The sequence below is a fragment of the Labrus bergylta genome, chromosome 16 (assembly GCF_963930695.1).
Source record: "Labrus bergylta chromosome 16, fLabBer1.1, whole genome shotgun sequence".
Taxonomy (NCBI): domain Eukaryota; kingdom Metazoa; phylum Chordata; class Actinopteri; order Labriformes; family Labridae; genus Labrus; species Labrus bergylta.
The window spans coordinates 15410772-15434810 of record NC_089210.1 but is presented as its reverse complement, the minus strand read 5'-3'; the positions used below and the strand labels follow the sequence as shown (position 1 = coordinate 15434810).

Below are 24039 nucleotides of genomic sequence, written 5' to 3'. Positions count from 1 at the left end.
CTGTAGTCTACATTTCCTTCCCTAGAAAACATGCTGTTAGTGAAGCTTTAAACAGAAAGGATCAAACCCGCCCGGGCTTTTCTTTCTTTCATTGTCAAGTGTGCAGCGGCCTGAGAGGGACATTTTGGAGAACTTTCTTTCTTTTCAGAGCTCGGAGAGGGGATGAGAGATGTAGTAAAGGTCACAGGCTGGACTCACTGAGCTCCTGTCTGACAGCCAGAGCACATCTCGACCCCCCCCCATCCATGATGAGATAAGAGACGACAGCGTGCAGAGGAAGGACACTGAATCTTAATTATTCAGAGTTGTCTGACAGCTGTAGTCTGTGTAGGTACTTCAGGAGGAGACTTTGAAACCAGAGCTACAAGAACTCACACACGCAAACAAATACCTGAGAGTGTGCAGCCCGTCCTGTTCTGACAAATCGCTGCTTTCATCATGAACTCATTCAAGATATCAAGAGACGAGGACGCTGAAGATTTAAGTCTGATTTAAACCAAATAATTAAAGGCACAGTTTGTCAATTCCACCACCAGGGGGCTCTCAATCAAAACTGTAACAAAAGATGACTTCGAGGTAAGCAGGGAATTGTGGGAGTGATTCTTCAATCGTAATTCTGAAGACGTAATGCCTCTAATGTCACGCTGAAAGGTGGATGAAACTACACTGCTGCACTACCTGGGAAATGTTGGGAGGACAGAGTGGGGGACGACGTGGAGTCGGATTCAAATTTACAGCTGCTCTGACGAGGACCACAGCCTCTGTACATGGTGCACGCAATATCACCACCAGGCAATACAGTGCCCCCTGCTGCTGTATGTGAAAAGTGCAACTTAAAGGGATACTTCACTCGTTGAAACATGAATCTGTATTGACATGGGGTCATATATGTAGTAGAAATGTGAAATACATTTTGAAGTTGGTGCCTTCTTGCCCGACAAAAGGCAGAAAGTGTCTTTTTGGCTCATGTGGATGAAAGACACCAAATCCCAGAATGCACAGCACCCTAACCCTAACCCTTAATGCAAATGGGTGACGTATCCCTTTAATGAACATCCAAACATTCAAGATCTGCACATCTTGCTGCAAGATGAGACAAGAAACAACTTCTTGTCTCATCTTCAACTGATCTCGACCCTGATTGGTTCTCAGACCGCGTCACACAAAGTAACTTTAACTTTCTCACATGATGCAAATCAGCAGAACAAGAACATGAACACACGAGCTGAAAATGAAATATATGAGCAGATGATGCTTGTTTTTGCAGACTCTTCTTCTAAGCCGTTCTGTCTGTCTCTGATGTTCCCTCGATTTAACATCTCTGCTTCTCCTAAGAGTCAAACGTCCCGTCGTAGCTCTTTTAAAACTTCAGTTACCTCTTTGAGTTCCACTGCACCAGGAAAGAACAGAAACTTGTTTTTTATCTTGAACCCTCGTCTGCTGATGATCTCTGTCCCTCTGTTGCAGCTCCCTCCTCCGCCCCCTGTGGGTGGAGCTAAGAACACCGAGCAGATGTGACCACCCGAACCACAAGAGTTTTCAACCAACCAGATGAAGGAGCTGCTGTGTTCGTCTCTGCTTTAACTTCTTCATCACCACAGACTGTACTTAGAAAGTTCACCCAGCCAACGAGACGACATCCGTTCCTTTTTGAACTGAACTCTGGAGCCAGAGGTGAACCAGTGGGACGAGAGGTTTGAGTCATAAGAACACCTCCATGCTGACTCACAGGCCTCTCCAGTCCTCTCTGAACCCCTGAAGCTGTGACTGCTGGTGTACAGATTTGTGATTGTGAAGAAAGAAAAGGATGCTCTGACATTTTGGGTTTTGTCTGTCAGGAATGTGTCAAAATGAGGATTAGACTTCCTCTTTAGATAATTCAGTCAGACAGAAAAGGTTCTTTTCAATCTGTGAGCGCTCTGACAGCTGACGCAAATGTCAAATGTCCGAGCGGAGTTTACAGTTTGGGATCTTTTCCTGGAGACTGTTTGTCTGCACAGACCTGACTCAGCACACGCTGAAGCTCCAATCAGTGGGATGTGTAGTGAGTGAAATGATAAAGTGATCTTACTATATGATCAGACATTAAGGAAACGTGCTATGTTGAAGTGCTGGCTTCTCTGACAACAATGCAGCAGCCAGTATGTCCTCCTTCTAACTTTAGATTCTGGTCCTGAATGCTCTGGATTTGTTTGGACCAGAGAAGGTAGGTAGTTTTAAGGCGACCCCGACACGGCCGTTTTGGACGCCCCTCGGTTTGGCAGATATGAGAGCAGTTATCAGGTCAAACCAACAGGTTGTTGCAGCGATGGTAGCGGGCAAGAGAACTGGTTCAGATAGAAGTGATTGTACCTGACCTAAAAAGCCTCTGCATGTTTCTAATAAGCTTGGCCGTCTAGGACTCAAATCTTGTCACCTGTTGAGGCAGGTAATGAGCTGTTCAGGGCAGTCGGTCCATCAGATCCAAACTGTATCATAGGGTTTGATTAGGCCTGCCTGTCAGTCTGACACAAACCTTTAAGCTTTAATAATCAGCCTCCACGGCTCAACGAGCGAGCAGAGCGCGAGGAAGAAAGAGAGGAAGAAATATCTGCAGGCTCATGATCAGAGCGTTTCCCTTCATAGCCCGAGTTGTTTTGTCCACCATCGCTCAGCATGCTTTTGGCTGTATGCAGGGAAATCGTTCATGTGGAGAGCAAAAGGGGACCATCATATTTGTGAAAATGCAATCCCAGAATCCCTCAGCCGTTATCTAATGACAGTTTAAGTCTCAGTATCTTTAAACCTGCAAGTACTTGCAAAGACTTTGTTTCTCAACACAGACTTCGTTTTCACTTCTCGAGGAACAGTCGGACTTTGAACAAAGGAGAACTGAATGTTGGTGGAAAGTCCTTAACCGCTGGTTTCATCTGCAGATCGAGACTGAATGAAGAAAGTGAACCAGAGAAATACAACGTTATTCTCAGACCATCGTGTGTGTGTGTGTGTTTCTGTGTGTGTGCGTGTGCGTGCACACCCTGCAGCTGTTTGTTAAGAAGTCGTCCACATCACAGAGCGATGTGTGTGTGTGTGTGTGTGTGTGTGTGTGTGTGTTTGACAAATGTGTCAGAAGGTTTCAGACCAGCAAGAAGGAGTTACATGATTCAGCCGGTCTCAACACGTCAGGGTGCAGCTCGTCTCTGCTGCGTCCAAAAAGTGAGAGAGAAATGTCCTTTTTAAAAAGCTTTAAAGCTTATTATGAGGAAGCCTGAAGGAAACCGAGCTATGATAAAAGAGCTCAAATATCTGTTTTAATGAAGTATGAATGAGAGTTGAACTTTTTAAATCATCACGTCTTTTTCTGGTTTTCTGGTTTTTACGCTCTGTTGTTGAGAGACATACATAAACAGAATTAGGATGTGCACAAGTTATTTTCTCATGAGCAAATACACAAATAGGCCTTTATATTAGTTTTTCACTTTTTTGGGACTTCAGATGCTCCAAAGAGTCCATTTATAACGGTTATATTTATTTATGTGTGTTTTCTAATGAATAAGCACCAAGTACGGTGTCCCTCAGGTCTCACAAATTAGATTTTTTTTGGTTTAAAAAACCCTAGGGGAAATTTGGTTTCAGAATTCAAGTCAGAATTCTGAGATAAAAGTCCCCCCCCCCTCCCCCAGAAAAAAAACAAAGTGGCCCTAATCCTCTTCCTTAGATAATCTTGTAATGTAGCAGTGATAATTATTATTCCATTTGCCAACAGTTGTCGTCATTTGTCATACTTCGATACTATTGTCTTTTTGGAGAACATGAGCGCCCTCTGCTGGAGCCCCCGCATACTTAAAATAAACCAAAATAAAAGTAAAGGTGTTACTTCTCTTACTTTTGGTATGTTTGAGAAAACCTCTGAGTTTTATACAAACACACAAAATAAATCTAACTGTGATAAAAATAAATAAAAAAAAAGACGCTGCGGAGCCCCTGAAGTCCCGGGAAGTAAAAATTCACATTATTATTATTATTATTATTTAACTTTTTGGGACTTCCGGGCCTCCACAATGCTCTCTAATTAATTTTTTTATTATTATTATTAAAAAGAACACGACTTAATTTTGCTGTTTGGACAAAAAGAAAATCAGGCCGATGATTCCGAAAGCTACGGGCGCCATGACCCGGATGTACCTCTGCTCAACTTTATATCCCACAATTCCTTTCACCAACTTCCTCTTTCCCTGCTGCAGCAATGTCTAAGAGAGGTACGAAACTCACCTGATCAAATCCACATTCATCTGCTGTTTTATACACCCTAATGGAACTCTAAATGTTGTCGGTTTGTTGAAGAGGGAGGAAAACAACATGTCTGCGTGATTAGTTTTTTGTTTATTTAAATATTATTCGAGTTATGGAGGATGCTAGTTTGACGGCTGTGTTAGCTAGCGGTTAGCCATGTTTCGCTGTTAGCGCACGAAGAGAAGCGAGAGGCTGAACATGTGGATTCACGGCTCACTGTAAAGTTAGGAGGTGTTGTATGTTGTGAGGGCGAATGTCTCATTTCTGTACACATGAACGAGTGTGTGTTTTATTAATTTTAAGTTTGAACAGGTCACGGGCTAGCTTACGGCTAACTGAGGAAGCTAATCATAGCCGGTGTTATGTCGAGAAATGTGTCCCTGCCGAGAACTGCACGCGCCTCGCTGAAGTTTTAGGAAAACGGTATGATAAGATTTGTGAGGACAAAGTCTGTGAAATGTGTTTCTAATAAGCTCTAGGTGTGTATTGTGGAAGTGTCTGTAGAAGAACTTTAAGGACGGAGGTTTAATACTACAGTGTAGAAAATGTGTCATATCTTTCACTGTCCTAATGCTAGGTGTTTGCAGTTCTCTGCAGGGATGCGTTTCTCCACATAACACACGTAGAGGCCAATTGGTTGAACATTGAAATGTCAGAGTTTGAGTTAAATCATCTTCAAGAGTTAAGCATTTGATTGGCTGCATGGTCACGTTAGCTCTGAGACATTACGTACAAATGTATGTGACGTAACAATCCAGTGAGAAAGTTGATCAAAACTTGAATAGTTCGTTAGCTGCATGCTTCAAGTGCACATAAACAGTCTTAGCTGATGGAGCTGACAACATTAATAATCTTTTATCAGAATATTTAAAACTTCTACAGTAGGTTAAGTTAATTTGCAGTTTCATAGTTTTAGACTCTCTGAACTGAAACCTGCAGAACTATCCAGTTCCTCCGTTACACCATTGAGCACATTCTGTTTTTATAGCTTATTTTGGATTCCTTAGTCTGTTTTATTTAGACAATGTGCTGCTCTTTATCACCTTTTATAAAAGCTGCATGTTAAAGTGTGTCCCCTCTCCTTGCAGGACGCGGTGGTTCGTCCGGAGCCAAGTTCCGCATCTCGCTGGGTCTCCCAGTGGGAGCGGTCATCAACTGTGCCGACAACACAGGTACGCCTCACCTGACACACTGTACTGTGTTTGCAGATCGTTGTGTATAAAGAGTCACCTTTTAGGAAGAGCAGTTTCCTATCAAAGGTGTTAGTTTGTGTCAATACAGGAGATCGTAGGTTTAAAGCAGATGTCACTTAGGGGGAATGTTTTGTTCTGAGAGAAACTCATTTATATCTTTAAATGTGATTCTAGAGAACCCTAACCTGTTAACAGTGAAATATGTTTAAATGCTTGTTTTTGGTTCGGTCAGGTTCAATTTCAACAGCCATTCTTGCCGTCGTTTCTTTAGTCTGTCTTACCTTTCGGTCGCTCCCTTTTTTTTTTCCTGCACAGGCATGAGAAAGGAGTCCTCTTCTCTAATCTTGTGAGGAAATAAAGGTTTCAGTGTCACAATACCCAAATTTAAATCTGAGGATTAAACTCAACAGCAACAATATATATTTTTTTTTTACAACAATAAGTTTTCAATTAAAAAAACCTCCTGCACACGTTCTTAACAATACAAATATGTGGCCAACGTGTTTGTGCGGAACATTTTAAGGAAAGCCGGTGTTGTAAACTATAGCTCATCTCTGCAGAAGTTCATATTATATACATGTTATAAGCTACAGTTTTATTCATGGTTCATAAAACAAAACTTAGGATAAAAAGTGTTTGCGAAGTGAATTGTAAAGCTATATGTGACGTAGCGTCTGCTGAAGGTTTAATTAACTCTACCGTGGTGTAAACGTGTTTGTCAGTCTGCACGCCGTCTTCTCCCCCTTCAAAAAGCACTTGCTTTGCCTGCTCGGTGGCTCGGTGAGTTGTCGTAGAAGGGAATATTAATTCTTCTCTGTGGGTGAGACGGCAGCGCCATCCTGTGGCTGACTGATCTCAATCAGAGATGAGACAGATTTAACCGTAACCCTTACGAGTCTTGTTCCAGATTTGTTGAGGATCTTCTCGTTCTTATTTTTGTGCTCTCTCCCTTTGTCCGTCAGGCGCCAAGAACCTGTACATCATCTCCGTGAAAGGCATCAAGGGGCGTCTGAACCGTCTGCCTGCTGCAGGAGTGGGTGACATGGTCATGGCCACGGTAAAGAAAGGCAAACCAGAACTCCGGAAAAAGGGTGAGTCTGAGTTCCACTCACGTCTTTTACATCCGAACATGAAGAAACAAAAACTACAGATACACCTCCCGTCATTCTCCTTCTGAAATATTGAAAATAAAATCAAAAGAAACTGCAGCAGCTTTTTCCTTGAGCTGATTTGCATTAAAAGCAGCTTGGGGCACCGGGTGGCCTTGCGGTTATTTTACACCTTAATACGGAGGCAGCAGTCTTCGACGCAGGGGCTGTGGGTTCAAATCCGACCTCGGCCCTTCGCTGCATGTTGTTCCACTTCTGACAACTTATCTCGTGTCCATTCAGCTGACCTCTAACAAAGACATGTTTCCTTCATAGCGTTGTAACGATACCAGATTCTGTTTTAGACCACGTTTTCACGAGAACAGTCCAGTGAAAACAGAGTTGTAATTAGTTTTGTTTCTGGAAACCTTTGACGTTTAAATTACCTTTAATAATGACCTCTGTGCACACCGATCTGTAAAACTAACTATAAAATTTAGTACATATGTTAGGCCAGTAGGTGGCGGTGTGTGTAATGAAACATCTCGTCCTCCTACAGAGCGCTGAGCTGTGAACATGCTTTTATACAGCAGTGTTACCACCTGTGTGTGACATCAGCGATTCACTCCCAGGGTTTTAGAATGATGCAGAGTTCCTCTAATGTGTTCTGACAGTGCAGGTAAAGGTTTGAAGGTACCCCCCCCCCCCCCCCCCCCCCCCCTTCCAAAAAGCACTTGCTTTGTCTGCTCAGTGACTCGGTGAGTTGTCGTAGAAGGGAAAATTAATTCTTCTCTGTGGGTGAGACGGCAGCGCCATCCTGTGGCTGACTGATCTCAATCAGAGATGAGACAGATTTAACTGGCTCACTTTGGTCTGTTCTTAGTGTCTCCTTTTAGTCCTGTCTTTATCACATTTATATTTAAAGTATTCTATGACTTTCACATCCAAACATAAAGAGACTTCAAGTACACCTTGTTGAGGTTATCCCCCATTGTTTACCTTCTGGAATTACAAATTAATTGAAAAGAAACAGCAGCTTTTTCCTTATGCTGATTTAGCATTGAAAAGCTTCTAATGGCGCCGGGTAGCCTAGCAGTTATGATGCCCTAATACACAGGCAGCAGGCCTGGACACAGCGGACGTCGGTTTGAATCGGCCCTTTATGGTCCCGCTCCTCCCAACTTTTCTTGTCTCGTCAGCTGACCGCTCTAATAATAACAAAACATTTGTCCTTCGTAGTGTTGTAACGAAACCAGATTTTCTGTTTTAGGCCACGTTTTTTCAAAAGTTTTACGTTTAAATTACATTTTATTAATGACATGTTCACACGATCTGTAAAAACATTTATAAACGCTGTAGTACAAATGCCAGGCCAGTAGGTGTTGGTGTGACTTTGTAATGAAACAGCACAATCATGCTCCTGTCCTCCTCCAGAGCACTGAGGTGTAAACATACAAACGCATGAATGTTTGTGTGGACGGGTGATGAATGGGGTTGTTACTCAGAGTGACTACAAAGAGAACATGTGTTTGTCTGTAAAGTCTCTGTTCTTGGAGGAACTTCATATTTACAGTGTGATAGAAACTGCCATTTTCAAAAAGTTTGCACTCTGTAACCCGCTTTCAGGCACCTAAAACGCAGCAAACGTGTAAACGAACATAAAAAACAACAAAATGTTAGACACCTACGGCTGAACGTGAAACACTGGACGATCATGTTTAATCTTTGTGCGACACGGTGAATAACTCTCATTACAGCCTTATAACCCAGACTGTTAGCTTGATGCACTGATTGTGTGTTAGCGATGACCTTTAACGTGCTCCTCTCTCCACAGTGCATCCTGCGGTGGTGATACGGCAGCGGAAGTCGTATCGGCGAAAAGACGGCGTGTTTCTCTACTTTGAAGACAACGCGGGGGTCATAGTAAACAACAAAGGAGAGATGAAAGGTGGGTTTGTTTGAGGCTGCTCAATGCTAAGCTGTTAGCTTAGCTTTTATACAGCGGTGTTGGACATCAGAGATTCACTCTCAGGGTTTTAATACTAAAGCCTCCACGCTGACATTTTAAATCCAGCAGGATGTATAACTCTAAGTCTCTTTAAAAGAAGAAAAAATATTTCCAGTGTTGATTTGAAGCAGCAGAGTGATTTAGAGTTCCTCTAAAGTGATCTGATGGTTTGAAGGTAGCCCCCCCCCCCCCTTCCAAAAAGCACTTGCTTTGCCTGCTCGGTGGCTCGGTGAGTTGTCGTAGAAGGGAAAATTAATTCTTCTCTGTGGGTGAGACGGCAGCGCCATCCTGTGGCTGACTGATCTCAATCAGAGATGAGACAGATTTAATCTGCTGGTCTGTTCTTAGTGTCTCCTTTAGTCCTGTCTTTATCACATGAATGTTTTGTATGAACTAAAATAAGACGTCTCTCCTCGTCCGTCTGCAGGTTCAGCCATCACAGGCCCGGTGGCCAAAGAGTGCGCTGACCTTTGGCCCAGGATTGCCTCCAACGCTGGCAGCATAGCTTGAGCCGGACCGTGCACCTCTGTTCGTTTTCAATAAAAACTGTTGGTAATCGAACATCCCCGCCTCCCGAGTGTTCATTAAAATGATGTAGAAGGGTCAGTGTGTTCAAACCTTAAGAACAGGAAGTCACATACACACCCATTCTAAAAAGCCTGTTTTTACAGCAGAGATTAACATGTTCACAGCCTGGTTCGAAAAACCAAATAGGTGTGATTAGCTCATGTCTCGATCGACACACACTGTACGGGGGAGGGGGGGATGTCTTGATTTGATGAAGGGTAAGAGTTAGCCACAATAAGGCGTGTAGCTGACCTGATTGACAGGCGGGCGCGGTGTAAATGTAAAACCCGCCTCTGCTCCAGCTCTCAGCCTGTCGTTAAGTTGAAAGTTAGACTGAGAAAGCATTTCACATCGGCCATTATCACAGACTTCAAATAAAATGAATAAATGTAAGTATGGGTAAAACAGCACTTCTCACATTGTTTGCAGTTAATTAACACCTGTAATTTATTGATGCTTGAAAGGACAAAGAACAAAAAGTCAGTACATGTTTAATGACAGCTGTTGAAAAGGTCTGAGTTTATGCAGGGAGTTTCTGCTGATGATTAAAAATGGTCTAACACTTTAAAAATCCACTTCTATATAATGAATGTGGCTAACAGTTTATCATATAAACTTGGTAACAGTCATGTTCCTTTTTCTAAGCTGCAAGTGGACATGGTGTTTGATGAAACATGTTTTTTGTTGCATCTGTTTAATACACTTCCTCAGACGGACACTAGAGGGCGGTGTTGTCACCTGATAAAGTACAGAGACCTGCATCTCAGATGAACACATGAACATCAGTGTATACCACAGACTAAATATTACGGTTAAGACTTTACAGATGAGAAACACAACAGACCACATGAAAGAGGAAGCTCCATATATGGGCGGCACATTGACAATCATCACTTTTGTGAATAAAAACCACAGAAGAGTTTCAACCTGAGTTACATTTGAACAGTCAGAGAACTTTTAGCAGTGCGGACTTAGAGTGTTTGAGTTTTGAGTTTGCTATTTTATTTAATTTAAATCCATTTCTGCCGCGAACACAAACAAAGTACCGTAAAACTTTAAATAAAAGCCCACCCCAGTATAAGACCCCGCCCTCTTTAACTCCCCTCAGCTCTCAGTGAAGGTTAGAGGCCTCGATGCTTTAAGGGCTGATTAGTTAGCAGATTAAATATTTGGAGAAAAAGCAGCAAGACACAAACAGGCTGTTTGGAGATTTTCTCTTCATGATATCACATCTCAAACTGACTCATTACAGATCTGTATGTTTATAATCTATGTCTATATATCTATACAGAATATAAGTGACGTGCGGTATTTACCAACATGTTTACATTTACATTTATACACCATCTGCTCGCCAGGAAGTCTTTGAATCATTTCTGCTCACACGTTCATTCCTGTGTGTGTGTGTGTGTGTGTGTGTGTGTGTGTGTGTGTGTGTGTGTGTGTGTGTGTGTGTGTGTGTGTGTGTGTGTGTGTGTGTGTGTGTGTGTGTGTGTGTGTGTGTGTGTGTGTGTGTGTGTGTGTGTGTGTGTGTGTGTGTGTGTGGTCTACTTGGACACCTCCGGCCTCGCTCGGCCTACAGACGGAAACCAGCAGGTCGGTGGAGAGAAGCCAAGCGGCCTCCTGCAGGAGTCACCTACTGTAAATAACCGATACATTAACCTCACACTCTGACTCCTCCCACTTTCCCCAGGGGCATGATGGGAGGTTTTCTGGGCGTGGCAAGTAACTGGGCCTACTGTGGACGGACTGTAGATTTGCACGTGTGCAGGAAGAGAGGAATAAACCAGGACATCTGAACACCTTCAGGGTGAACTGAGAAATAAAAGCTTGTTTACATTTCGGTGGCTGTCAAGGAGACGATCTTAAAAACAAACTGTGCCGTTGTCTCCTGTTTCTAATAATCAAAGTAAGCGTTTTATTGACCCTGATTAAACCATCTCATGGGATCAGATCCAGTCGGGGGATGTACCCGCTGCCCCCTCTCCCCCTGGTCTTCTCCTCCCTGGGGGGCTCGGTGCGGACGCTGGGCGTGGGGCTGGGCAGGGGGCGCTGTTCGCAGGTGGCCTGTGGGTGTGTGTGCCATGTCCCGTCCCTGTAGGTGCAGAAACAAACGGTGCGCTCGTCGACGTTGACGCGCTCCCCCGCTGAGATCACTCTGTTCCCCGCGAAGCAGTTTGGACCTGAAGGAGGCGGAGCCACGAGATGACATAATACATTTATTTATTTATCATTAATGTTTCTGAAATCTCAACCTGAGCACAGAAACCTTCAAAACCGTCTTTCTGCACTGTCGGTAGTGATGAACGTTTCTTTAATTAAACATTTCAATTCATATCGTATCATATATTTCATATGTTCCTCTAAATCTCTAACCCTGACCCAGAGGTCACTGAGGTCGCCTCAGGAGGAGCTTGATCACTGAGGAGACGTCTGGGGTGACTGATGGCGCCCACTGCCACCGCCACCCGGCCTCACTACGTGGTTATATGTTGTTGTGCTTAAAGGGTTTTGTTCTGCTGCCCCCTATTGGCCCAAATAAAGAAATAAATACAGCTTTAAACAAACAGATTGCAGACGGCGAGGAACAAGTGGCGATAAAGGCCGCCTGTGGCGTCGCCTCTCGTCGCCTCACGTCGCCTCTCGTCTTGGCCAAAAAGTTTCACCTGACCCGACAGCAAAGACTGCAGCCGACGGCCAACCACCACCTACGCTCTGCGCATGGGGGAGAGGAAATAACTCTTCATTTTTCTTCTCGTCTTCTTATCTTATTCAATATTTTATTTTGAAAAATCTGTGACAGGTGACAAAAAACTTTTAATGAATTCTTGTTCCTCGTGTCCCGTAATGTTATCCTGAGAATTGTCAGGAGATTTTACTGTAAAGTTTTTGAGAAAATTAAAGGTAAAGTCTGCTCAAATTTCAATGACAGCTTTGATATTTTGGTTATATTCAATATTTGACTGAATAGGAGCAAAATATCAAAGTTCTCACTGAAATGGAAGGGAAATAAAACTTCAAAAACTAAAGGTCTATAACAATTGTAATTAAATTCTTGCAAACAGGAAAAGTAATAAATGACATAAATAAACTCTCCTGACTCCTCTCCCTCTGAGTATAAATTAAAAATCCGTTCAGACTGAATATGAAGCTCGAATGTAAACAAGCTGCTTTAAATATCACCAGCCACAGATGGAGGTTCCTTTGCTTTGGCAGCTACCTGAGAAACAATTACCACCGGCCGCCAGCAGGAGGACCGGACGTCCATCTCATCTGCTGCCAGATCCGACAGCTGAGCAAGGATGACGCAACAAACTGAACCATCTGTCCCACCGACGACGACGAGGAAGAAGATGAGGAAGATAAACATGAAGTTATGAACTACAACCAAAGTTTGACTTCCTGTTTGTCTGAAGAGAACACGCCGGGTTTCATTTCACACGCTCCTGATTCAATGATGAAGGAAAGAGAGCTGCTGATATCCCTGCTGCACGCACACACACACACACACACACACACACACACACACACACACACGCATACACAGAAACACACACACACGCACACAGAAACACACACAAACAGACACACACAAGAAAAACACACTGACACACAAATACGCATACACAGAAACACACACACACGCACACACACACACACACACACACACAAACACACACAAACAGACACACACAAGAAAAACACACTGACACACAAATACGCACACACAGAAACACACACACACAAGAAAAACACACACTGACACACAAATACGCACACACAGAAACACACACACGCACGCACACACACACACACACACACTCACACACAAACATTGATGCCTGTAGCAGTGGAAACATGTATGACATAACAGTGAGCTGTGTGTGCGGTGACGTAACTGCTGCACACACGACAGATAACAACACACTCAGGAAGCCTCATTAGAGTGTGTATGTGTGTTACTATGACATCACATGTGGTTGTGTGGTCGTGTGCTCCTGCTAAGAGCTTCCTGTAGCAGCGCAGGAGGAGGACGATGATTCACAAACACAGATGGAGACGGATTAACGGAGGATTCAGAGCCGACTCAAAACCAAAACACGAGGAGGCCATTTCTAAAAGTCTTTATGAGACAGGAAAGTACAGGAGAACATCTGTTTTAAAGAAAACATCTGTAACATTTAGACAGGGCTTTGTAGAGAGCTGTCTCTCCCCCCTCCTCTCTAGAATTGATGCTAACACAGGTCACCGTGTGGTGGACTCTGAAGCGTCAGTATTTAGCCAGCTCTGCATGGGTCTGTAAACCTTTCTGTGTTCTAACCTCTCTCCATTTTTTCAAAAGCATCTCCAATATTGATCCTAGTTTGAGCACGTTTCTGCTCGTGGAGCTTATTAGAAACATGCAGAGGCTTTTTAGGTCGGGTACAATCACTTCTATCTGAACCACTTCTCTTGCCCGCTTCCATCGCTGCAACACCTGTTGACCTGATAACTGCTCTCATATCTGTCAAACAGAGGGGCATCCAAAACGGCCGTGTGGGGGGGCCTTAAAAGCGACTACCTTCTCTGGTCCAAACAAATCCAGAGCATTCAGGAGCAGAATCTAAAGTTAGAAGGAGGACATACTGGCTGCTGCATTGTTGTCAGAGAAGCCAGCACTTCAACATAGCATGTTTCCTTAATGTCTGATCATATAGTAAGATCACTTTATCATTTCACTCTCTACACTGCTCACTGATTGGTCCTTTAGTTCATGTTTGGTGGTTCTGAACAGAGCGAGTCTCTGGTGTGTTTGTGAACTGAAACCTTTTCTTGATCGCTCGGTGTTTGAGTGATGGTGTGCAGTTGTGAGTGAGTCTCACCGCTCTTACAGATGGGGCAGCAGTGGTTGGGCTCGTAGGTGGGGTTGACGCAGTGAGGGGCGGGGCAGTCTGAGATGCTGCAGTACACCTCTCCGTTGGCTTCACAGCGACAACGCTCACACCGGGACAACTGAAACACACAAACCGTACAAAGTGTTTTTAATGAACGCTTTAATACGAGGCAGATCCAATCAAACAGTCTGTCTGGATTACTGCAACATGCACGTGACAAAACAGTCAATGACCCCACACACACACACACACACACACACACACACACACACACACACACACACACACACACACACACACACACACACACACACACACACACACACACACACACACACACACACACACACACACACACACACACACACACACACACACAGCTGACCTGCCCCTGATACAGGACTGCCTGGAAGCTCTCTGTGTTTATGTAACTGTTGAGGTCTAACATGATGACGCAACAGCACAAACAGCCGTCTTATTTAAGCGTGCATTCATTTGAATAAGGGACCAATAGAACGCCACCTAGAGGAAAGCAAGGTAACTGCAGCAGTGCTTTCACACTCTGACTTCACCCGGAGTTTCTCCTCCAGCCTCCTCGTATTTATTCTGCAGAAAGTCAGAGTTTACAATCTGACTCCACCTTTAAAGTGTCATAAACAGGAGGAACTATGACGTCATGATGAACAAAACATAAACACAGAAAAATCTACTGATAAGAGAATCACTGCTGAGTTTACATCACATGCAGACAGAATCAGTCACAGTGACGTCAGCAAGCAGCACCTATCCAGGTAAGCGCTCCCCCAGAGGTGTGCGTAAATCTGGAGTGATGGTGTGAATGGGACAGAGAAGCGGGGAAGGGGGGGGGGGGTAAAGTTTGGAACTCACCCTGAACTCCTCCAGGAGTCGGTACGTTTTTCCCGCGTAGACACAGACCCGGGCCATGGCCTCACACACCGGACAGCACGCTCTGTACCTGATCCGCGTGCACCGGGGATGGATGCGTGGACATTTCGGGCGCACGCACACCGGACCGTCCACGGTGCACGTGCACGGGCACGCGGAGGGGCTCGGGTAGTAAATCTCTCCAATGCCGTAAACAAAGCCGTGGTCGTCGATGCACCACTTCCCCCGGTAGTCCCCGAACTCGTAGTCCAGGTCGGTCTTTGAAGAGGAGTACTCCGCCGCCACCAGGACGAGCGCGAGGGAGAGGCAGCAGAGCGCGCGGGGCCGGTGGCTCATGGTTACCGACAGGAACCATCGGTGTGTGTGTGTGCGCTCCGGTGAGCTTCTCCTCCCACCGACACACACACACACACACACACACACACACAGCCGGTGACGCCCAAACACAGAACAGGTGACACCCACCTGCAGCTCCCTCATAACTTTACAGAGACGCAAGAGAAAATGTTTTCAGAGGAAGCATTTCATTTTATTTTGTATTTATCTGACAGCACTAAAGTCTGTCAACATGGGAAAACCAACGAGTGTCTTCTCTGCAGGTATTTGAGGAAAGGTTGTTTTGCTCTTCCTGTTTCTTCTGTCACACTGGGTGGATGTTAGGACTGTAATCAAACTGAGGAGACGTTTTTATATGATTGTAAATAAATGTGGGAATAATTAATAAACTCAATAAACAATAACAGTGAGAAAGAATGGAGGGGATTGAAGAGTTTGACTTTGATCTCCTCACGTTTCAGACATTTTTACTTTTCTTTATGATCTTATTAATTATTTATCTTTGACTCAGTTATTGAGATTATGTGACCAAAACTGTTCACACTTTTTAAAGCAGCTCTCCATGTTTGCAGCCTTTCCTCTTAGAATAACACACTGATTTAAAGATACCGTCGGGAGGGATGTCCTGCATGTTTGTGCGCCACCTTGTGGACATCTCTGGTACTTCGCTGTCAGGATTTTTAACTCGTACCATAATAAAGTCCCCGTCCTATAAATAAAATCTGTAATCTGAGTAAATGAAGAAAGAAAGAAAAGACAGAGAAATCTTTTTATTAGGGTCGATAAAGTTCAGACAGTACAAAAGAAAGATGCAAAAAAAACAGGCGTGTTACTAAAAACAGTCCGAGTAAGAAAAGAGTCCTTTGAAACGCAGAGCGAGGTTACACCTGCAGGAGGAGGAGATTAAAATAAATCTGAACATCATCTGTCAGAGTGTTCGGTTGACAGAGCGAGCGGTTCCTCTAGCGGTCACACCCACTTCATCACCCTGGGATTATTAAAGCACCTTTGAGCCGTTCTCTGGGCCTCTACTCTTCTCTCATTGTTCAAACAGCAGGTTCAGGTTAGTATAGTTCTTACAGCATGCAGGATGTGTGTGCACTGGTCATGAAATGTGCCCGCCTCCATGCTTAAAGTCTCACCTGGGTTCTTTAATAAGACGGCTGATTATATTCTTCTAAAAAGGTTCCACTAGATCTCTAAAAAACAAAGCAGAAGCAACAGTAGTAGTTCTGCAAATCACACAAACTCAAAACTACAAAAGTCTGGAGGTTTCAAACGGGGGTTAAAGGTCGAGGTCCTTTCATGCGAGGTCGCCCTTCACTGACAGAAGACACGCTGAGATTTCATACTTCACAGACTAAAACCCTTACAGGTCTGCAGCTGGCACTGATTTAAAGGTTTCTACATCCACGTCTCCACAGGGGGCGTTTTGAGGTTTGAACTTTCACTGTTAATACTGGAGCGTCCATGTCGGATGAATTCTTTCTACAGCGCAATGACACCAGAATATAAGGATGCTTTTTACTCAAATTAAATGATAATGAATCGGCTGAGAGGATCCTGAAACATCTACATCATGAGGATTTTTAGAAAGTCTGAATCCGTTATTGTTCAGGTCAATAAAACGACTTAATCTCCATGCTATAGATCAGAATACGGACAAACTGTCGTACTATCTGTTCACTGTGATTGTTTACATCTGTGTATGAGAGTCAAGAGAGATCGCCAATTAACCGGAGCTGCAGCCAGTCTTTGGCTACAGCTCCCTCTACTGGCCTTTGGATGCATTACACAAACATCGAGGGCTGACTATCGAGGCTGATGACGTTTAATCCCTGTGTTTAACTTCTCTTAAATATCAAAATATGATAAGAGTTGTAGTCCTATCCTTCTCGAGCTTTTATTCACTGTGATGTTGTGAAGGTGGATGTGCAGGTGTTCACGATGCTGAATGTCCGACTAACAAACTGCATCATGGGACGTGGTCAGAGGAATGGCTCGTACGATGTCTGCAGCACCGAGGTGGGCGGGTCACTGATGCCCTCTTTGGTGACATTTTATTATTTATTATTATGTATTGGAACCAGGCATGCTGGGTAAATTTAAAGGAATTAAATGTTTGATGATGTAATTAATCAAATCTCCTCCAGAGAACGAAGAAGCTAAAGTTGTGAATCCGTTACATGTCGTACTGCTGACCACCGCTCTGGCTGGGGGGCAGTAGTGGTGGCGGCGGTGGGGGGGCTGGTTCCTCTGAGGCAGGGGGTGGTGGAGGTGGAGGTGCAGCCACGTTAGCAGGGCTAGCTTCTTGTGCAGCGGGGGGTTCGGGGGCCGCTGGGGCTGCAGCTGCAGGAGGGGTGCTCTCTGAGGAGGGGGCGGGAATGCTGCTGCTACTGCTGCTGCTGCTGTCGTCACTGGGGGCGCTGCTGACGGGAGTGCTGGTCTCCCTGGGGGGCTCGGGGGGAGGACTGGCTTTATCAGAGGCAGAGGAGGGGGGGTCAGATGGAGGAGGAGGAGCAGGCTGGGGGTCTGAGGAGGGCTCTGCTGGGGCCGCCTCATCTGGGGAGGGATGAAAATAAAAGAGAAATTTGAAAATCACTAAAACAAGTCAAAACTTCTGCGAAGGTGCGACAGTTAGTCAAACTCTCGTTACACATGTCGAACACGTTGAGCTGCAAATCCAAACAGTTTTTATTAAAAAGGTTTGAGAACTGTTGATTTGAGGGACTTCATACCTGTCTCCATAGGTGTGGGCTTGTCCTCCTCCTTGGTCCCTGAGGTGGGGTTAGCTGGGCTGTTAGCATTAGCACTGCTCTGCTCAGTAGCTTTGTTTCCAGCCGCCTCTTGTTGCTGCTGCTGTTGTTGAGCCTGCTGAGCGGCTTTCTCCGCCTGCTCGGCCGCCTCGCGCTCTCTCTCCTCCGCCCGCCGCCGAGCCGCCTCTTCGGCTGCGGCCATCTCTGCTGCCAGCTTCTCCATGTCCACCTCCACCTTCTGACTGCACAGCTGGAGACAACGGAATCATGGGTAAAGTAACAGCTTTAAATGAATAAAGAAAAAATTGAAGCTGGTATTTGGAAGTCATTTGCTGACAACTTTATTCCTGCTGCTCAAATGTACTCAGACGCATACCCTCTTGAGTTCAGTGTTGAAGGAGTCCGTGGTCTCCAGGAAGCGTCTTTTCTTGTCTTGGTGCCGATCTTCAATCTGCAGAAGCTCCGCCTCCAGCTTCCTCTGAAACACACGCACAGATCAGGTGAGCCTCTGAGGTCAACAGGAAATCAGTCAACAAGCATGAAAAGAGCCGATCAAACGCACCTGATGCACCATTAGGGACTGGACCTGCCTCTTCAGGACCTGCATGCGGGCGGTCGTGACCACGGAGCGCACGTCAGGCACCACGATCTCGCTGAGGATGTCACTGATGAGCCGGTGGTTCCTCTGGAAGCGAGCAGCTGCCGTGTGCTTCACTGAAAACCCATCGTCGTAGTCTGGGCGGAGGAAAAGGAAACCATGAGCTGACTGACATGAAGGGAGGGGGGCGGGGGATAAACTTTATTAACGATAAACATGGATGTGTAACTGACCGTCGGGGTCTTCAGCCGGCTGGATGCTCATGTACGGCTCTCCTTTGTCCATCCGACTCTGCCTCTGTCTGCTCTCCTCCTCCATCGCCGCCTCCGCCCGATTCTTAGCGTTGACGTAGGCCAGATAGGCGGGGGAGTTGTGGTATGCCTTCAGAGAGTCGTTATACTCAATCTGTGGAAGGGGGGGGCAAGGTGAGCAGGAAAATACAACTTCTTGTGTGCTCCTGCAGTCTGATGGTCACAGCCTTCACAGATTGCCTTTTCATAGATGATTGAGCTTTTGAATATTTAAGATCTGACTGAATGAGGATTCACCTGCAGCTACTCTAAACTGTACTTTAGGGGGCGTGTCTTTGTCTTCCTCTACACTCAGTTCTGTGTCGCCTCACCTTCTCAGCCTCGTACTCGTTCAGGTAGTCCTGTTTCTCCTCGTCCGTCAGGTCCCTCCACATCCCCCCGATGATCTTTCCGATCTCCCACAGCTTCAGGTCCGGGTTGGATGCCTTCACTTGGTCCCATACCTTTTAATGTGCACACAAACAAAACACACACACACATGCAGGAACAACGACCAACACACACACACAGAGACAACAGCTGGTCACTACAGGTAAACACAACAGGTCAGTAAATATAAAATAGTGAAGGAAACAAAGGAGGAAAAGTGCAGAGGCAAGAAATTAAAAGCGTCTTCGAACAGAATTATTAACTGGACTTAAGTCTGGAGTGTTGCAGAAGTCTGGATGGAATGAAATGAAATATTTGTTCAGACAGAATCACTAGCTTTATATCAATAAGAGTCTAAATTGTAGATTTTGTCTTTAAATTGGAAGCAGGAGACGAGAGAAGCGACAAGCACAGAGGGGGAAATGAGGCGCAGATCATGCTAGCACAAAGACAACGAGAAGCTGTAAATTTTCTGTTAGGTCGACAAACACAGGAGAGTACTGTGAGTGTCCACTAGGCGGCTGAGGTGGTGGTGAAGGCGTCATGGCTCGGCTGTTTCCCACCCTAACGCCCCTGCAACTGTTTGGGGGATGGGAGGACAAGCAGTAAAAGCAGACACCGTGGATGGGTGTCTTACCTTCCTGCTTACCTTCCGGCTGTACCGCATGTAAGGCATCAGGGGCTTGTCTGGAGGTTTGGGAGGCTTCGGGACGGTGATGCCCGTGGAGTTCTGTGGGAGGAAGAGAGAGAAGGAGAGGGGTAAGAGGGGGAGAAAATGTGAATGAAGAGGCAGAAATGAAAGGGAAACAAATTTTAAAAAAAGGGACAAACGTTTAGAGAGAGAGAGAGAGAGAGGTCATAAAACATCAGCTGGTCTAAACATTGTGAAACTTGTGAAAGATCAAAATAAGTCATGTAAATGTAAACCAGTGTGACCCTGAGGAACACCTGAAGCCTTTCTGATAACTGCATGAACCGTTCATCATGCATGTCAGCTCATTTACATGCATGCAAAAGAGGAAAACAACATTTCAGCTGAGGAGATGAGGCAAATTATAAATCATCAGACTCAACAGAAACAGGGAGCGTCTTAGAAGAAATGATTATTCTGTACCTCCTGTAGTACCCGCTACTTTGATGTAAATATCTTAAACTTTAATTTGATTTTCAGTTGAAGATAACAGCGATAAAGGTCAAAGTTCTCACAGTTCTGGCTTTTGACACCCCGAAAGTCCCAGACAAATTAATGAGAATTAGGACTTTTACACAAAACAATAAGGTTAGACAGTCAAATCAACCTTAGCCAGATGGATATGTGATTTTTCTGAGACAGAAATAAATACATATTCTGTCGGGGAAATGGCGGCCTGGACAGTGAACTTGAGAGCTGGCATGAAAATAAACCTTTCCTGTCTCCACTGTGTGCAGATATAACTTGTCAAAGATACTCGGAGGGAATCTTTCTCAAACAAATAAAAACTTTATTTAAAAGATCATTACACATCTCTGATTCTAATTAACATGCTGCTCAGCTGCAGACAGCATCAGAGCGCCCTCTGCTGGACAAACCATGTAGTGCCAACATTTCTAAAACATTCAAGGTCTCGTTCGATGTTCTGTGAAGACGGTATACATGCTCAAAAACATGTAAACTAACACTGTAATCTGATTGACATCAGCCTGTCTCTGTCTGTACTTCCCATGAAAATATCAAACATTAACTGTACATGTTAACTTTGTTTTTGGGGCGGTTGGGTCATTTTTTTCACGTTTTCTGTGTACACAGCTTTCCTTTAAAAGCTCAATCCCCACAATCTCTCTCTCTTCCTGATTTCTGACTCTACTCACATCTCTACATTGAAGGCACAAACAGCCCAAATATAAATCTCTAAAAGACACTCATGTAAGTTTAAAATCAGGGAAAAATGAAACTGTGTGTGGAAGAGACTTTTTCCTGTAAGGATTCTTTCTGTGATGTTGCTCTATAGTAAACAAAGTCAGCCAGTTAGTGCCGAATAAAACATATTTAAGGGACCTGAGAATATTTACAATCAGGGCCAGGATTAGAAAATAAAACAGAATCACTGTTTAATTTGACTTCTGTTCCACGCAGCATCATTTTCTGAGCCCCTCCTTTTTCTATGTCTGTGTCCCTTTGAATAACCTCAACACATCCTTCCTGTTATCCCTGCACCCACACCCCTGTTCTGTTTTTCGTTTCATGTTTCCAAATCCCTCCATCAGTTCATTACCCTGCTGGAGCCTCCGGAGCTCCCTCCCAGCCGGAGGTTGTTGTAGGCCAGATGGCTGTAAGGGTTGTAGCCCACAAACCCTGGGGTGGAAGGCATTTGCTGATGGAAGACAAATGAGACAAAACACGGATGAGAAATGGCTCACAAACAAGAGGAGGAAGAGGGATCAACAGAAATAAGTGACAAGCGGGGAAAACATGAAAATATATGTATACTGGTTTGCTTGTTTGTTTTTTTCCATGAAGGCATCATGCAAGGCAAAGAAATAAAGGCAACTGTCCTGCAGGCCGTCATTCAGAGTGAGTGCACAACACGCGAGTCTCTTATCGACTCTGTTTATATGCTGCTGTGCTCCGACACTCAATGTAGAGAAACAATAAGCACCAAAACAAGCGTATTGATTCTGTAACTTCACACATTGGCTTCACTCCTCAAAGATTTATATTAGAAGACATGCAGTGGTATGACAGGAGGGAGGCAGGAGTGAGAAGGATGATAAAGAGCTGAACACGTCTGTAGTAACCTCCGTGTTCAGAGAGAGAGAGAGAGAGAGAGACAGAGAGATCAGATAAATAAAGACGTAGAGGAGCAGGGAGCAGGAGAGGAAGATAAAGAACCAAAGTGTGCAGCGCTAACACTAAACAATAACCGCTGAGTGCATCTGAGTGTTGACACTTACTGTTGTCGGGGCGGGGGGAGGGGGAGGGGCATAGGATGGTCGTTCTGTTCAAGAGAAGAGAAAAATAAATGTTAGTCATTACAACAACCTGCTGCTTATGTTTTACAAGAATCATCTTTTATTTTATTGTTGAAACACTTTAAACATTGAATTCTATTCTCAGTCGAGGTTCCTCATTCAAATCAGGGTCATTCTTTAAAGTAGTTTATAGTTTCAGCTTTTATCAGTCTATAAACATTTCACAAAATAGTTGTAACTCCGACCCCCTTGTGTTTAAAATGGGTACTGCAGTCGTTTAAAGCACATTTTAATCGTCGTTCACAGGAAGGAACAACTCTTCTTTTTTCCTCAGCTGTTTCTTAATGTTTGATTCACGTACAAGCCATTCTCAATCTGATCACTTTATTAAGCAACCATGTGAAAAGTGAAGTTTGAATCCCCAATCAGATTCAAGACACTTTGCACATGTAAACACAGCTGGTAAGAGCTCTATAGAGATAATAATTTGTTTGATTTCAAGGAATCCAAGGTTACTTTACATGGCGGAGGGTGCAGACAAAGAACAAAACAAAACTGAGACAGGTAGCAATGATGGGAGAGCGATGGGGGGGGGGGGCAGAGGTAGGGGAGGCGGGAAGGCTGTGGAGGACAGACAGTGTTTAAGGAGTTTTCTGAATTAGACCAAAGATGGGGCTTTGCAGATGTCTGAGGGAAGGGGAAGCAGCTAAAGTCCCTGTTTCTATAGGTACAGAGTCAGGTGTGGGGCATAGAGAGCAGGCCAGTGAGGAGCATTTTGTATTTGATTCTGGATCTAATTGTGAGACAGTGGCTGAGGGTGGACGTACAGGGACACAGTCTGGGTTTTTGTTACTGTCCCTTATCTATCACAGGCCCAAATCACGGGTCAGGGTTAAGAGCAATGAAGGGAAGAAGTAAGAGTAAAGGTGTGTAATAATGGTCATTGATGGTCGAAAGAAACCACACACATGAAGTCAGTTCAGCTAACAAACAGGTTGTTTACTCACTCGACATCGTGGCTTGAGGCTGGACTAACCAGAGCAGACCGTTTCCATATTAGTGAGCCTGAATAACATCAAGAAACACACCATGAGAAACCACAATAACAGCTGTTTGTTTCGTTCAGTAGAATATGAAGGTAACCGACACACCTGAGTATGACAACAATGGCCTTCTGTTTGGCCTTCTAGCTAGCCGGAACGCTAACACATAGAAGGAACATTTTCTGTTTTAAAAGGTTAAAATGTTTGTTTTATTCAGTAGATTAAGAATCAACGCGGCTCTGCAAACAGTTAAACACACGTTTATACAATAACACGAGCCACTTCACTGATGTGAAGTTAAATATTACCGGTTAAGCGTTTGAATTAAACATGCTAAGTAAGCTAAGCTAACGGTAACGGACAATACGAGCTCGCGCTGCCGAGGTAATTAACTTCCGTTACCAGCTACAATTGTAAACCAATAAACATTTACTTGTTTATACACCGAAGTTATAAACGGTATAAAAAAATGCCTTGTTTTTAAATAATTAAGTTTTAAACATCATAATCCCACTCACGGAGCCGTTCTTTGTTCCCTCCGTGAGGCCGCTTGTTCCGCCTTCTTTCTTCTTCGTGGTTTCTTTTGCGTCTGGTAAACAACGTTTCGGTGCATTACCGCCACCAACTGGTATGACGCAGGAACTTCTTCCTCATGTTTTTAATGGCGGGAGGTAACCAGCGTTAAGGTGCATTACCGCCATCTGCTATGTTTGAGTGTAGAAGAGAGTTACTACACCATGATTAAATAAAAAAAAAATGAAAATATAAA

At 44.4% G+C, this 24039-nt stretch overlaps 3 protein-coding genes across 6 annotated transcripts; 1 reads left to right on the top strand and 2 right to left on the bottom strand.

Moving 5' to 3' along the window:
- Positions 1–4165: 4165 nt before the first annotated feature.
- rpl23 (ribosomal protein L23) lies at positions 4166–9122 on the top strand. Its single transcript, XM_020652823.3, has 5 exons — positions 4166–4238; positions 5361–5444; positions 6428–6556; positions 8388–8501; positions 8989–9122. The coding sequence occupies exons 1-5, from the start codon at positions 4226–4228 to the stop codon at positions 9069–9071; spliced, it is 423 nt and encodes a 140-aa protein (XP_020508479.1). The 5' UTR covers positions 4166–4225; the 3' UTR covers positions 9072–9122.
- A 1757-nt stretch (positions 9123–10879) lies between these two features.
- On the bottom strand, positions 10880–15365 carry si:dkey-283b1.7 (von Willebrand factor C domain-containing protein 2-like). The gene is made up of 3 exons (XM_020652836.3): positions 14891–15365; positions 13991–14120; positions 10880–11311 (listed from the first exon to the last, which is right to left on the bottom strand). The coding sequence occupies exons 1-3, from the start codon at positions 15242–15244 to the stop codon at positions 11070–11072; spliced, it is 726 nt and encodes a 241-aa protein (XP_020508492.1). The 5' UTR covers positions 15245–15365; the 3' UTR covers positions 10880–11069.
- A 634-nt stretch (positions 15366–15999) lies between these two features.
- LOC109998102 (SWI/SNF-related matrix-associated actin-dependent regulator of chromatin subfamily E member 1-like) lies at positions 16000–23890 on the bottom strand. Of its 4 annotated transcripts, none has more exons than XM_065964361.1 (11): positions 23789–23890; positions 23235–23292; positions 22210–22253; positions 21531–21629; positions 19916–20008; positions 19221–19352; positions 18832–19003; positions 18563–18735; positions 18377–18478; positions 17983–18250; positions 16000–17806 (listed from the first exon to the last, which is right to left on the bottom strand). In XM_065964361.1, the coding sequence occupies exons 2-11, from the start codon at positions 23239–23241 to the stop codon at positions 17427–17429; spliced, it is 1470 nt and encodes a 489-aa protein (XP_065820433.1). In that variant the 5' UTR covers positions 23242–23292; positions 23789–23890; the 3' UTR covers positions 16000–17426. The 4 variants fall into 4 exon arrangements, with proteins under 4 accessions (XP_065820433.1, XP_065820434.1, XP_065820435.1 ...); XM_065964362.1 differs by having other exon boundaries at positions 19928–20008; XM_065964363.1 differs by lacking the exon at positions 21531–21629.
- Positions 23891–24039: the final 149 nt, after the last annotated feature.

What these genes read in the sequence shown, in the direction of transcription:
- rpl23 (XM_020652823.3), top strand. An exon ending in ACCAGAACTCCGGAAAAAGG is followed by an intron (nt 6,557 to 8,387) that starts GTGAGTCTGAGT and finishes CTCTCTCCACAG; the next exon opens with TGCATCCTGCGGTGGTGATA. An exon ending in CAACAAAGGAGAGATGAAAG is followed by an intron (nt 8,502 to 8,988) that starts GTGGGTTTGTTT and finishes GTCCGTCTGCAG; the next exon opens with GTTCAGCCATCACAGGCCCG.
- si:dkey-283b1.7 (XM_020652836.3), bottom strand. Translation starts at nt 15,244, where the DNA reads ATGAGCCACCGGCCCCGCGCGCTCTGCTGCCTCTCCCTCGCGCTCGTC. An exon ending in GACTCCTGGAGGAGTTCAGG is followed by an intron (nt 14,121 to 14,890) that starts GTGAGTTCCAAA and finishes TGTGTGTTTCAG; the next exon opens with TTGTCCCGGTGTGAGCGTTG. An exon ending in CTGCCCCATCTGTAAGAGCG is followed by an intron (nt 11,312 to 13,990) that starts GTGAGACTCACT and finishes CGCCTCCTTCAG; the next exon opens with GTCCAAACTGCTTCGCGGGG.
- LOC109998102 (XM_065964361.1), bottom strand. An exon ending in GCTCCGGAGGCTCCAGCAGG is followed by an intron (nt 20,009 to 21,530) that starts GTAATGAACTGA and finishes TTCCTCCCACAG; the next exon opens with AACTCCACGGGCATCACCGT. An exon ending in GCCGGAAGGTAAGCAGGAAG is followed by an intron (nt 19,353 to 19,915) that starts GTAAGACACCCA and finishes GCACATTAAAAG; the next exon opens with GTATGGGACCAAGTGAAGGC.